Source organism: Panthera onca, chromosome E1 (genome assembly GCF_046562875.1).
Source record: "Panthera onca isolate mPanOnc1 chromosome E1, mPanOnc1 haplotype 2, whole genome shotgun sequence".
Taxonomy (NCBI): Eukaryota; Metazoa; Chordata; class Mammalia; order Carnivora; family Felidae; genus Panthera; species Panthera onca.
Window position 1 is genome coordinate 59272099 of NC_138352.1, and position 15500 is coordinate 59287598.

Here is a 15500-nt window from a genome sequence, read left to right on the forward strand (position 1 = left end):
AAGCCTGGCTCATTTGCAACTAAATGCTCATATGAAATTCTGTGTCCTGTACTTTTACTTTCCTCTTAAATTCTGAAGAGGAACACAACTTCAGGTAACTTCTTCAAGGTGAGAACAGAGGAGCAACATACCTGCCTGTCAAAGAAGAGACAGAGCTCGGGGTGCCTGGCCGGCTCAGTCGGTTTAATGTCTGACTTCACCTCAGGTCATGATTGCATGGTTCATGGGTTCTGGCCCCACATCGGGCTCTGTGCTGACAGCTCAGAGCCTGGAGCCTGCTTCGGATTGTGTCTCCCTCTCTCCCTGCCCCTCCCTGACTCATTCTCTGTGTCTCTGTCTCTCAAAAATAAATAAATGTTAAAAAAAAAAGTTTTCTTTTAATGTTTATTATTATTATTTTTTTTAGAGAGAGAGAGAGACAGAGCATGAGCAGGGAAGGGGCAGAGAGACAGGGGAGACACAGAGTCCGAAGCAGGCTCCAGGCTCTGAGCTGTCATCACAGAGCCCCAATGCGGGACTCGAACTCACAGACTGTGAGATCATGACCTGAGCTGAAGTCGGACACTCAACTGACTGAGCCACCTAGGTGCCCCCTCCCCCAATTTTTTTTAAATGAAGAGACAGAGCTATGCAAGGAAAAACATTTATTGACGTGTCATCAATCCAAAAACTTTTCACAGGCCAAGCAAATTCCATTCCATACGTAAAAATTCAAGTTAGACTACTCCAAACTGGGATACAGTCTGATCTGAGTGGATATAATTAATCATTTAAGCTAACTCCAAAGCTACTATGTCCTTGTCTCTGAAAATTATAAATTATGCCTTCTGAAGTATTGCTAGTAAATTTGTTTCTTCACTGAACTATTTAAGCTTATTAGTAACAATTTAAGTCATATAATACATTTTTCAGCTGGGCAGAATTTCATTCAAGGTAAAGGAGACTGAACCCCATTCAAAATCAAAGGGTTTGAAGATCCTGTTCTGAAAAACCAATGCCATGTTTCCAAAAAAGCATATACATTTGTGGCATAGAACACAGTGGCCATTTCTTTCTCACTGATTCTCAATCACATGGTAGCTGTAGTTTCCATTAAATTTCCCAAAGACCAATATAGGGAGAGACCTTAAGAAATAATCCAACGCTTGAAATACCCACCCACATAACCATGTTCTTTGTGCTAAAGACGACTTCAATGTAAAGGACATTCCAGTTTGTTTTTTTTTTTTAATTTTTTTTTTTAACATTTATTTTTGAGACAGAGAGAGACAGAGCATGAACGGGGGAGGGGCAGAGAGAGAGGGAGACACAGAATCTGAAACAGGCTCCAGGCTCTGAGCCATCAACACAGAGCCTGACGCGGGGCTCGAACTCACGAACCGCGAGATCATGACCTGAGCCGAAGTCGGACACGTAACCGACTGAGCCACCCAGGCGCCCCAGGACATTCCAGTTCTTAAAACGCAGCTTAAATAGCACTGTGTTGGCAGCAAAATATCTACTCCACGATTACCCAACTCTGCAAACTCCTGCACCACTATTCAACTCTGAACAAATTAAACCAGAGAATTGAGAATCTGGTAAATCTTACCAGATTTTTAATGTGAGTGATAAATTTGCCCACACTATCAATAATGTGGAGTGTGACTAGCAAGGAGTGGCATGGCGTTTGACCTGGGAATGAATGAGACAAAGATACATTTGCACATAATTTTCCCTAATAACAAAATAAGCTTTTGAATTAATAAAATATTTGTTATCTTTTGGTATTACTCTTTTCTAACAAAAATTGATGCTAGAAGTTTATATTTGGGTATAGTCTACTAGGAATAAATCTGATTATTCTTTTTCTCAAGTATTTTAAATCTTTTATCTCAATTTAAAGAAACATGCTATTATTTCCAGATGAAGGGAATTTCAGACATCAAAAAACAGGCAGAGTATTTCCTACTGCCACTAACAATCCTATGTTCTAATATTTACTGAACTCTCAAGAGAAAACCTGATTTTGTCTCTGTAGGGTCAAAAGACTGTCCACGGTTTCTTCTCACCAACAACAATGCTCCTCTCCCAGAACAGAGACTAGAGCTTAGTCTTTGTAACTAACCCTGCAATGCACATACAGTTGTCTATGGCACAAGAGATGCTCAATAACGTATTTCAGTTTTAAAATAAATCGGGAGAAGGAACACATCTAAATACTTCATGTATTATCTGTTGATAATGAACAGTGACAGGGAATAGTAAAGAAACTGTTTTGTACTGCAATCTCTTTTTCTAAGTATAATCGACCTTTTTTTTTTTTTTAAAGTAAATCTCCACACCCATATGGGGCTCAAACTCACAACCCCAAGATCAAGAGTTGCACGCTCCACCAAGTGAGCCAGCCAGGTGTCCCTAATTCGGCTCTGAACCTCAACCACTTTCTTTCCCCTATGTCAACAATCCTGCATACCCCAAATCCATAGCCTCTTCTCCCCACCATTTCCTGCCTCTCTTTCACAACACAACATTAATCTCCTCTCCCTTCCCAAACTGGAGTAATCACGCTCTAGCTATCACGTGGCCAGGTTACCTGGGTGCAAGTCTTGGTGTTTGATGCTTCTGAATGAGACCATCCAGAACATCACCATGTGGTGAAGAAGGAAAAGGACCAGGAAAGAACACAGAAAGCCTCAGCATTCAACTACTCAGGGAAGGAAGATTACAGTTGAATGGTTAAGGAAACCAAGTTACTGGACATTGGATGTAAAGTCTTTCTTTTTAGCACGTTTATCAGTAAGTGATGAAAATAAATTTTATTCAGTAACAGAGAAAACTAAACACTAATGCCGACTATAGATACTGAAAAAAATCAGAGGCAAATACAGAAGTAGTCATTCTTTTTGCTAAGAGTAGTCCTAATTAGTCATTTATGACAATACTTATCATTTGGTGAATATCAAATTAATACGTCATAAAATTCTTGTTAAATACTTGCTTTGGTATTTTCAGGAAGTCAGCAAAAAGCCTTCAAAGTGTGGTATATTCTTACAGTACCAAGCTGTGCCTGCTGTAACATGTTTTTTTCACATACATGTACGTATATGTACATACAGTCACCATCACCAAAATTTAAGCTGGATCATGAGATTAAAAAAATAATTTTATTGAGATACAATTCACATAGCATAAAATTCACCCATTTAAAGTGTAAAATTTGGTGGGTTTATCAGAGCTATGCAAGCATCACTACTAATTTTAGTTAGAACATTTCCATTACCCTCTAAAGAAACTCCATGCTCATGAGCAGTCACTCCCTATTACTCCTTTCTACACAGTCCCTGGAAACCTAATATATGTTCTCTATAGATATGATTATTCTAGACTTTCCATGTAAATAAAATCACACAATATGGGGGTCTTTGCGACTGGTTTCTTTCACTCTGCGTAATATTTTCAAGACTTGTGCATGTTGTGTTTATCACTAAGTCATTCCTTTTTATTGCTGAATAACATTCCATGGTATGGATATACCACATTTTGTTTGTCCATTCATCAGTTGTTGGATATATGCACTGTTTCCACTTCTGGGGTACTATTAATAACGCTGCTATGAACAATCTTATGCAAATTTTTGTGTGGACACATATTTTCATTTTTCAAGGGTATACACTGGTCATATGGTAACTCTATATTTAACATTTTGAGGAACTGCCAAACTGTTTCCCAGAGGGGCTACCCCATTTTACAATTCCACTAGCAATGTAGGAGTAATCCAGTTTTTCCATCTCCTCTCCAACATATGTTACGATGTCTTTTTAACTTTGGCCATCCTAATATGTGTGAAGTGGTAAACTACTGTGGTTTTGTGGATAATGAGTTTTAAATATAACTATATAGGGGTGCCTGGGTGGCTCAGTTGGTTAAACATCCACCTCTTGATTTCGGCTCCAGTCATGTTCTCACAGTTCATGAGTTCAAGCTCTACACTGGGTTCTGCTCTGACAGTGTGGAGCCTGCTTGGGATTCTCTCTCTCCCTCTTTCTCCGTCCCTCCCCTGCTCGCATTTGCTCTTCCTCTCAACATAAATGAATCAAAACTTAAAAAAAATAGATACAACTATATAGCCCTCAAAATCATATCTGGAGGCAAAGGTTTGACCTCTTTGTAAAATTTAAAGGAGCATAATTCATAAGAACTGCTTAGGCCTAAAGCAAATGCAATAGCAGCATCTCAGTTCAGAGCTCTCTTTTCAGGACTGTCACTCACAGACTATCATTATTTCTTAGGTTGCTTTACCTTTTCAGACTACAACAGAACATATAGCCTCATATATGAGTCTCCACCACAATGTATCACTGTAATAAATGTAAATGTGCAGGGCCAGAAAACAGGTTGAAAACTGCAGAATGTAAGGTAGAATCATTTTAATTCATATTGGGAATGTGTATCAAAATGAAGAACAGAGTCAGAAATTCCCAGGAAGAGAATACAGAGTTTACCAGCAAATGAAGTTCCCAAAGGGTCTGTTTAGGGTTACCCCTGCCTGCTCACAAAAGCAGATGGTTTCCCTAAACAGAAACAAGAATTTTCTAAGGTTAACTAGATTGTGATAGCTGGATTTAAGAAGTCTATTCCCAACAAGAGCAGAGGCGGTGAGTACATAAGATTCAACAAGTGTACAGACTCAAAACATGCTCAGTTTTTGGAGGACTAGCCAAATAATGTCATTCTTTTATTAAGCAAAACAGTTCCAAAGAAAATAACACACACAGCAGTAACAAACTTGGATCTCTCTGCTACAGGTTACTAAAATAAAACTACAATGTCTCAAGTTCTTAGGAAGCCTTCCTCTTCATATCTGCTTTGCTTCTCCAGGCATAATCTCTTCAGAAGCTAATTATGCTGTTTAAGTCAACATCTACAAAGCTTTGGGATTCATAAATACTTTACGGCTTTCCTAATCTATTTCACCTGTTTATAATAATCAATTTACAGTTTTCTAAGGATAAACACTCCAGAAACACATGAAATATAGATTATATGTGTAGATTATCTTCAGTAGTATCTAAGTGGTTTCGCTTCTATTATTGTTGTTGTTGTTGTTGTTGTTGTTATTATTATTATTATTATTATTATTATTATTATTATTATTATTATTTTCAAAGTAAGTTCTACGCCCCAATGTGGGGCTTGAACTCCCAACACTGAGATCAAGAGGTGCACGCTCCACTGGCTGACCTGGCCAGGCACCCCTGTGGTTACACTTCTTTTAGAAGAGTTCAGTTTCTTTTGTATTTTAGCCCTAAAATTATTTCTCTCTTATTTTATTTACTTTTTATTGCCTTTTAAACATTTCCATTTGTGTTTCCCTTGCAATGAGTATCAAAGTAGCACTGAAGAAAGGGAACCCAGTCTGAAGCTCCTCAAACCTGTAGTGGCTTGCCAGAGGTCCAATTGGTTTTGATGTGCTTATTGTCCTGATGCCCCGTGTGCCAAGCACACAGAGGAGCAAATACAGTAGAATATCTTGAGGGGCAAAACTGCAACAGTAAGCAGTGCAACTCCAAGTGGAGAGTGGCCAGTCCAAATCTGAATGAAGTCCATGTGAAGTCCAAAGATGATCATTCCTTCCATCACCAAGGAATTTCTCAGAAAATACTTCAACACAGAACCTATTTCAATTCTGAGTCATGAGGAAAACTAAGCCTTCTATTCCTTGGTAATACCAGATATACATAACAGTCAACGAAAAGTAAGCAATACTGCCCCAAAATAATTGTAACAGTTTAGACAGAGTTAACTAAATCACGCAGTCACAGATCCCATTGTGTACAATTCAGAACAGAGCAGTCATCGAGGGGTACTTACTATAGGCTTAATCTGTTTTAGTTCAGCTATTTACAGCTCATAAAACCACTATTTTTACTGTTGAAACAGACCTTGGTATTAAATGAAACTTCAGTCTTTTCAAGAAACGTGAAAGGGGTTTTCACACTGAAGCTATTTTAGCAGGTTGAAAGCATTCTTTCCTCTGACCAAGACACTGATTCTTTCTAAAAAGAATTGCCCAGAGCCGCTAATTTATATGTACCAGATTTTGATAAACTGGATGCGACTACTGCAGATGGTTTTGAAATTGCAAAGAAGTTGGACCCAACACTTAAAGATGAATAAGGAGGCAGCTTTTCAATGTGCTGCTTCTCCACTGTCAATTAGAACCGTGTGTGTGGAGAGAAAAGGAAGGTCTGGGCCTGGGTCACAAACTCAAATGTTTAGAAGGATTTGGCAGTTAATACAGTGAATCACACAGGTTGATGTAAGAGACATCTAATTGAAGAGTGAGCATGTGACTTTCTAAAGAGATAGCAACTATTCAGCTTTAGCCAACTGTTATGTTGAAATGCAGGCCCAATGTTCTTGGGTATTTCAATTTTTCAAGATAAGACAAAGCCTGAATTATATAAAATCTCATTTTTAAAAGACAGAGAACCAATCAAAATTAAATGGGAAAAATCTAACACTACAAAGACCAGACAAAATACATCTGTGGGACAATTTGTGACCTCTGGTTTATGTATTGGAGGCTGGTGAAGAGGACCCTTAGTGGCACAAATAAAAGAGAGTAAGACTGGGAGAATCCTGACTAGGTGGCAAGGCACCAAAGAAAGCAAAACAATAACAAAAAAACCAGTGTTAAGATAAGGTACTATTATTACTGTGTTGCTACAAATTGACTTCTGGGAAACAATGTTCTTTGTAGTTTGAAATTTAGGACCTCTGAAAAGCTCAAGAAAATGGTTTCCACGATCATATCCACTAGTAGACCTGTTTTTAGCTATGCAAAATAATCAAAGATGCAAGGAGGTAGAGATGAAAAATGTTTAGTTTCAAAGTAACCTTAACTGTACTGTAATTAAGCCAAGAGGGATAGAAGATGGATACTAATGTTTATTAAGCTCTGAGGCATATTAGGACTAACTTACATAAAAAGGAATCACAGATTGAGCTAGCTTTTGAAGAATGGAGAGGACTACCCTTCAAAATGTATTGAAATTATCACCTTAAAATGAGAGTTAAACTGCTGAAAAGAGCCAAAATGTCTAATTAGCTTTCTCATCTTTAAAAAAGCTGGGTCTTCATATTTGCAGGGTAGTGACTTTCTTCACAAAAATCTTGGAAATTTTGAGAAAAACTAGTGAATAGGGAGAGGCACATGATAACAACCCCCCAAAATCACCACAAAACGTGGGTGACCACACAGCCCTTTTTTGAGAGATTATTTGTGCTTAATAAAGATTAAGGGCGTGTTCAGAATCCTGTCTATACTACTAGTTTTACCACTAACAGGATAGATTATTTCTCTGGAAATTTTAATAGTAAAAATTTGATGGAAGATGCAAACTAGGGATTACTAATATAGGGGTTGAATGTACTTACCTATTATCTCAGATTCATAATAATCCTGTGTGCCTTCCTGGAAGACAAGACAGGGTGTCTTTATGATTTTAGAGCATGAATTTGGAAAATGGTAGGTCCATTTGTATGGTAAGTTCATGTCCATCAAAGAGGAATGAAAAACAGGACATAGCTCCTCTTAGGGGTTATTTAGCTGTGTTGTACCAAGGGCAATTAAAGGCTCTTTAGAAATTCTAAGTAAAGGGAAGAGAACTATAAAAAAATTTAGTACTGTGCACTTTTTTGTTTATATATTTACAGCATTGTTTCAAGATTCTACTCTATCTGCACTAAGAGGGCAGTATAAAGAAAGATGAAAAAGCCTATGTTTCAACCAAATACAGAACACTCCGCCAAAACCAAAGAAAACAACAAACTCACACTACATTCATTCTTTTTTTAATACCTAAGATGGGCTTTTGAGCATGGTGAAGAAACAGGCTCACATGCATTCATTAACCATACCAGCTAAAGATTTCTTCCCAGACCAAGGACTGCAGACATTTTTCTATGTTAATGGAGAAAGGTAGTCCATAAGTTCCTTATAAGAAACGCTTAATTTTGTATTTTCATTTTTAAATGAAATGATAATCTAAAAAATAGTATTTGGGATCATCTAGATGAGCACTTTACAAATGTTTATAACATGATGAGGGACTTAAAATGACAGTGATTTGTTTGTACCAAGGAAAGGCCAAATGATTTTGCAATATCATATGTCTTTGAAAGTTTTTCAGTAGTCTTAATAGAACAGGGTTTCTCAACCTCAGCACTACTGACATTTTGGGCCAGGTATTCTGTGTTGCAAGGAGCTTTCCTGTGCATTGTAGGATATTTAGAAGCACCTCTACCCACTACATGCCAGTAGCACCATCTTCCTAATTGTGGTAATCAACAATGTCAAGTGTTCCCTAGAGGACAAAACTCCCCATGTGGAAAACCACTGCAACAGAGAAACATGGAGAGAGAATGAAGTCATCCCAAGGTGCACAGAACAGACATGTCAAATTCAAATGAACCAGAGCTGTAACAATTACTACTACTCTCAAGTTGAAAGCAGCATCACTAAAACATTATCATCCCTCACATTAATGCTGTCGATGTGAATTTCACTAGTTCTGCATTTCTGCTCAGATTTCATTTGTAATTCTGTTGCTTGGATAGAATATTTTCCCTTAAAAAGCAATCTAAACATTGCTCAAGTCTGAATTATACTTTTCCTGGTTTATTTTTTTTCTAATAGAAACTTTACTCAAGAGACTTCTCATCAACTAAAAACGTAACCTTTCTAAATGTCCTTCTGGTGCCTAAAGTTTCTTCTGGAGTCCTAATTTATCAGACAACTCTTTTTTTTTTTTTTTTTTTTTAAGTACGCTTTAAGCCCAACGTGGGGCCTGAACTCACGACCCTAAGATCAAGAGTCACATGCTCCACCGACTGAGCCAGCCAGGCGCCCCACAGACAATTTTGTCCCCCGTAGACAATTCTTAATTGAAGAAATTTTTAGAGCCCAAAAAGGTGGTTGTGTGTTTAGATGCTACAAGTCTTTCTCAATTCCATAAAAAATAACCCCCAAATTTGAATTATGTATACACTGAGAAGCCATAAAAATTATTGGATAAGCAATATTTGCTGTTGTAACTCTTTCTTGACAGATGTTTCTTTGAAAAAGTAAGGTAACTCCAGTATATATCTTGTCCATATATATCCTCTCTATATTTCTCTTCTTCAAATTAAGCAGACCTTGATAATACACAATGTCCAAAGGTGTATCAAAAGTTCAAAAGCTGTCTTGGATACAATTCTATCAGTGGAAGCATCTTAAATTGGTTAGGTGTGGTTAAACATGAGAGAGATTGTTGCAAAAAGTGTAACAGGTTACAAACTATCCTTGTGCTAGTAAAGCTTAAAGCTTGCTCTTTACTTGTGCACTGAAATCTTATGGCTGGTTGAAAGATGAAGCAAAGGTATTTAAAAAAAAAAGTTGGTTCAACAGATCCACTTAAGGCAGCATTCCAGCAATGCTCACAAATCTTACAAGTTTAACAAATACAACTATTATGCCTTCAAAGACCTAGTAAATTCTGCTAAAATCACCCAACATCAAATGGCTCAAAATTATTCAATAAGCCAGAAATTTAAAGATCCATTTCTTTCTTCTAAAATCCCCCCTGGGCCACCTTCTTTATGCCAGTATCTAGTTAGGTACAATTTTATTTTCTAAGTCAGTGAAAGCAAAAAAGACTGCAAAGAAAGTATAATTTACTTTTTAGCAAGCTCTTCAACATGCAGCATCAGAGGTTTTTGTTAAAGTTAGAACAGCATCTAATTCTTTTTCCTTCTCAAGATTTATCTAGTTTCCAAGGTATACCAAATAACAAAATAACTTACTGATAGGAAATAGTAGCCAATAAAGCATGAACTCCTGTATATAGAAGATGAAGCACCCATAGTCTGGGATAACTATTCAAAGTTTAACATGTTCACAAAGAGAGAGAAAGGGAAATAAAACTCCTAGTGATCCTCAGTTGAACTACCAAATTAAATACAAATTCAGAAAATAATCAAAGCCAAAAACTTTATGCAAGATTTATGAAGCTCACAATTCTCTACATAAATTCTTGGAAGAGGGAGGTCTACGTCAGGACTTGTCACTGAAAAAAAAAAGTAAGTCAGATAGACCTCAGATAAAGACTGGCAGATATAAGAAACCATAGTCACCAAGCTTTTTGGGGTACATTTATAAAATTCAATAATTCTAACAAATAAAGTGTTGTTTTGTTAGCAAGCAACTATTCCTCACCTGCTTGTGTGCATGATCATAGGAGTTGATGTGGTTGTCAAATTCCTGATGTTTCTGATATTGCTTATCACAGAGTTCACAGTAAAAGTTGGCTCTGAGGTCTTCCAGTGCTTTGGCAATGGCCTTCTCTTTGTCAACATAATCCTGTAAGAACCACAAAATACAAACAAAAAATGAACTTAGAATTTTAAGTGAATGGTATAAAGACGGTTATTTAGCGGTACTAGCAAAAACTAGATGGAACACAAGCGGCAATTAGGTGGGTAATTTGTGTGTACTAATAGTTGTCTTCAAATAAATATTCAAAAAGAGTTCCATGTTTATTTATTTTTGAGAAAGAGAGACAGAGCGTGAGCAGGAGAGGGGCAGAGAAAGGGAGACGAAAGAGGATCCAAAGCCGGTTCCAGGCTCTGAGCTCTGTCAGCACAGAGCCCGATGCGGGGCTCAAACTCAGGAACCATGAGATCATGACTTGACCCGAAACCAGATGAGTAACTGACTGAACCACCCCAGTGGTCCCCTGCCCCCCCGAAAGAGTTTAATTTTACTTTGCCTTTTGGCATTATGGTGGCATCCCCTACTCCTACCTCTGGCTAAAAAAAAAAAAAAAACAACAACCCCAAGCAACCAGAAATGAGAAACAAACAAAATTTTTTGAATGTTTATTTTGAGAGAGAGAGAGCACACAGCAGGGCAGGAGCAGAGAGAGAGGGAGACACAGAATCTGAAGCAGGCTCCAGGCTCTGAGCTGTCAGCAGAGTCAACACGGGGCTCGAACCCATGAACTTCAAGATCATGACCTAAGATGAAGTGGGATGCTTAACCAACTGAACCACCCAGACACCCCCAAAAAGAGTTTAATTTTACTTTGCCTTTTAGCATATGGTAGCATCCCCTACTCCTACCCCTGGCTAAAAAACCCCCCAAACAACCAGAAATAAAAAACACAATTTGTACTGCAGTGTAAGGAACCATAGAAATATCCTCAAAAGAGGCAACAGAGGGGCGGCTGGGTGGCTTAGTCGGTTAAGCGTCCAACTTCGGCTCAGGTCATGATCTCGCAGTTTGTGAGTTCAAACCCCGCATCAGGCTCTGTGCTGACAGCTCGGAGCCTGGAGCCTGCTTCGGATTCTGTGTTTCCCTCTCTCTCTGCCCCTCCCCTGGTCATGCTCTGTCTCTCTCTCTCTCAAAAATAAATAAATGTAAGAAAAAAAAAAAAAAAAAAAAAAAAGGTTAAAAAAAAAGAGGCAATAGAAAATAAAACAAATCAAATAACTGAAATTGGTATCAGGCTGTGATGGGCAAAGGCTCTCCTTAGGACATGTGGGTAGTGACACAGGAACTTGGGGTTTGAGCAAGATGGGGGAGCTAGATCACAGAAGCCTCATTAATAAATCAAAAAACCTGTGAGTGGGCTGGAGAGTACTTAAGACCTCTGCATCTTGGCAGAGGGGAAAAAAAATCCTCTCAGTGGGGCACCTAGGTGGCTCAGTAGGTTAAACATCTGACTCCTGGTTTCTGCTCAGGTCCTGATCTCGCAGTTTTGTGAGTTCAGTCGGTAGAGCATGTGACTTGATCTCAGGGTAGTGAGTTCATGCCCCATGTTGGGCATGAAGCCTACTTAAAACAAAATAAAACAACAAAACATAAACAAAACAAAAAAACCTAGGCAGACTGCAGAAAGAACCAAATAAGAACCGTAAAAAATAAACCAAAAAATTCATCAGCTACCTAGAGGATGGATGAAAAAAATAGGCCAGACACACCTCAAAAAAGATGCAGTAGGGAAGTGAAAATGTTCTGGAATTAGATTGTAGCAATGGTTGTACAAGCTTATGGAATACACTAAAAGCCACTTTAAAAAGATGAATTTTATAGTATTCAATTTATATGTCAATTTAAAAAAGATGTAGTAGGGGTGCCTGGGTGGCTCAGTCGGTTAAGCGTCCGACTTCAGCTCAGGTCACGATCTCGCGGTCCGTGAGTTCGAGCCCCGCGTCGGGGTCTGGGCTGATGGCTCAGAGCCTGGAGCCTGCTTCCGAGTCTGTGTCTCCCTCTGTCTCTGCCCCTCCCCTGTTCATGCTCTGTTTCTCTCTGTCTCAAAAATAAATAAACGTTAAAAAAAAAAATTAAAAAAAAAAAGATGTGGTAAAATAAAAGAGGTAGACGTCAGTTTGAGATTACTTGGAATGAGGTACAGAGACAGATAATATGCAAGAGAGGTTTAGAAGCCACAGAGTATACAGTATTTACACATGTACAAGTGGAATCCCAGAAAAACAGGATAGCATAGATGAGAGAAAAATATTTGAAGATATAAAGGCTGAGAATTTTTCCAAACTAGTTAAAGACATAACTCCACAGATACAGGAAGCACAAAGTATACCACACAGGCTAAATAAAAATGTGCACCTAGATACACTGCAATGAAACTACAAAAGGACTAAAGACCATCAAATCCTAAGATACACAGAAAAAACTTAAAGATTACCCACAATCAGACAGCAGACTCAAAAGCAATGTAAAGTTGAAGACAGTGTGCTTAGAGAAAATACATGTCACATGTATACCAAATGACCTATTTTTCAGAAGTGATTAAATTAAGGCATTTCCAGATAAAAGTTTTACCACCAAGAGATTCATTAAAAAGAACCTTCCTAGGGGCACCTGGGTGGCTCAGTCAGTTGGGCATCCGACTTCAGCTCAGGTCATGATCTCGCAGTTCACAAGTTTGAGCCCTGCATCAGGCTCTGTGCTGACAGCTCAGAGCCTGGAACCTGCTTCGGATTCTGTGTCTCCCTCTCTCTCTGTTCCTCCCCTACTCACACTCCTGTCTCTCTCAAAAATGAATAAAAAGATTTTTTTTAAATAAAAAAAAAACCTTCCTAATAAAGCAGTATTTCTGAAATCATAGATTGTAATTCACCAGTAAGTCATGACATTAGTTTAGTAAATTATAGCAGGCACAGAAAAGGAAAAAAAAAAACCCAAAACCAGAAAAATACAGAATATAGTTCACATAAGGGTAAATTCTGTCTTGTAAAACTTTTGTTTCAGTTGTAAGTGGTTGCAGTATTAAACATATTTAATTTTTGAGAGAGGGAGACAGCATGAGCAGGGAAGAGTCACAGTGGGGGGACAAGGAGTGAGAGAATTTTTTTTTAACTTTATTTTTTAAAATTTACATCCAAATTAGTTAGCATATAGTGCAACAATGATTTCAGTAGTTGATTCCTTAATGCCCCTTACCTATTTAGCCCACTCCCCCTCCCACATCCCCTCCAGTAACTCTCTGTTTGTTCTCCATATTTAGGAGTCTCTTCTGTTTTGTCCCCCTCCGTGTTTTTATATTATTTTTGTTTCCCTTCCCTTATATTCATCTGTTTTGTCTCTTCAAGTCCTCATATGAGTGAAGTCATATATTTGTCTTTCTCTAATTTCGCTTAGAATACTATCTCCAGTTCCATCCACGTAGTTGCAAATGGCAAGATTTCATTCTTTTTGATTGCTGAGTAATACTCCATTGTATATGTATACCACATCTTTATCCATTCATCCATCGATGGACACTTGGGCTCTTTCCATACTTTGGCTATTGTTAACAGTGCTGCTATAAACATGGGGGTGCATGTGTCCCTTTGAAACAGCACACCTGTATCCCTTGGATAAATACCTAGTAGTGCAATTGCTGGGTTGTAGGGTAGTTCTATTTTTAGTTTTTTGAGGAACCTCCATACTGTTTTCCAGAGTGGCTGGACCAGCTTGCATTCTCACCAACAATGCAAAAGAGATTCTCTTTCTCTGCATCCTCGCCAACATCTGTTGTGGCCTGAGTTGTTAATGTTAATGTTAGCCATTCTGACAGGTGTAAGGTGGTATCTCATTGGGGTTTTGATATGCATTTCCGTGATGAGTGATGTTAAGCATTGTTTCATGTGTCAGTTGGCCATCTGGATGTCTTCTTTGGAGAAGTGTCTATTCATGTCTTTTGCCCATTTCTTCACTGGATTATTTGTTTTTTGGGGGTTGAGTTTGGTAAGTTCTTTGTAGATTTTGGGTACTAACCCTTTATCTGATATGTCATTTACAAATATCTTCTCCCATTCTGTCGGTTGCTTTTTAGTTTTGCTGATTGTTTCCTTCGCTGTGCAGAAGCTTTTTATTCTGATGACGTCCTAGTAGTTCATTTTTGCTTTTGTTTCCCTTGCCTCCAGAGACGTGTCGAGTAAGAAGTTGCTGCGGCCAAGATCAAAGAGGTTTTTGCCCGCTTTCTCCTTGAGGATCCTGATGGCTTCCTGTCTTACATTTAGGTCTTTCATCCATTTTGAGTTTATTTTTGTGTATGGTGTAAGAAAGTGGTCCAGGTTCATTCTTCTTCATGTCGCTGTCCAGTTTTCCCAGCACCACTTGCTGAAGAGACTGTCTTTATTTCATTGGATATTCTTTCCTGCCTTATCAAAGATTAGTTGGCCATACGTTTGTGGGTCCATTTCTGGGTTCTCTCCTCTGTTCATTGATCTGAGTGTCTGTTCTTGTGCCAGTACCATACTGTCTTGATGATTCCAGCTTTGTAGTATAGCTTGAAGTCTGGGATTGTGATGCCTCCTGCTTTGGTTTTCTTTTTCAAGATTGCTTTGGCTATTTAGGGTCTTTTCTGGTTCCACACAAATCTTAGGATTGTTCTAGCTCTGTGAAGACTGCTGGTGTTATTTTGATAGGTAGGGATTGCATTGAATATGTAGATTGCTTTGGGTACTATCGACATTTTAACAATATTTGTTCTTCCTATCCAGGAGCATGGAATCTTTTCCCATTTTTTTGTGTCTTCTTCAATTTCTTTCAGAAGCTTTCTATAGTTTTCAGTGTATAGACTTTCTACCTCTTTGGTTAGATTTATTCCTAGGTATTTTATGGTTTTGGGTGCAACTGTAAATGGGATTGATTCCTTGATTTCTCTTTCTGTTGCTTCATTGTTGGTGAATAGGAATGCAACTCATTTCTGTGCATTGATTGTATATCCTGCAACTTTGCTGAATTCATGAATCAGTTCTAGCAGTTTTTTGGTGGAATCTTTTGGGTTTTCCATATAGAGTATCATGTCATCTGCAAAGAGTGGAAGTCTGACCTTCTTCTGGCCGATTTGGATGCCTTTCATTTCTTTGTGTTGTCTGGTTGCAGAGGCTAAGACTTCGAATACTATGTTGAATAACAGTGGCAAGAGTGGACATCCCTGTCTTGTTCCTGACCATAGGGGGAA

General features: G+C 38.3%; 1 protein-coding gene across 11 annotated transcripts in view; it reads right to left on the reverse strand.

Moving 5' to 3' along the window:
- Window positions 1–15500, reverse strand: part of GPATCH8 (G-patch domain containing 8) — a 100650-nt gene that overhangs the window by 14356 nt on the left and 70794 nt on the right. For all 11 annotated transcript variants that reach the window (XM_060645902.2, XM_060645904.3, XM_060645907.3 and 8 more), the window contains one exon: window positions 10244–10387. In XM_060645902.2, the coding sequence (XP_060501885.1) occupies window positions 10244–10387 (144 nt within the window). The remainder of the gene's footprint in view (window positions 1–10243; window positions 10388–15500) is intronic.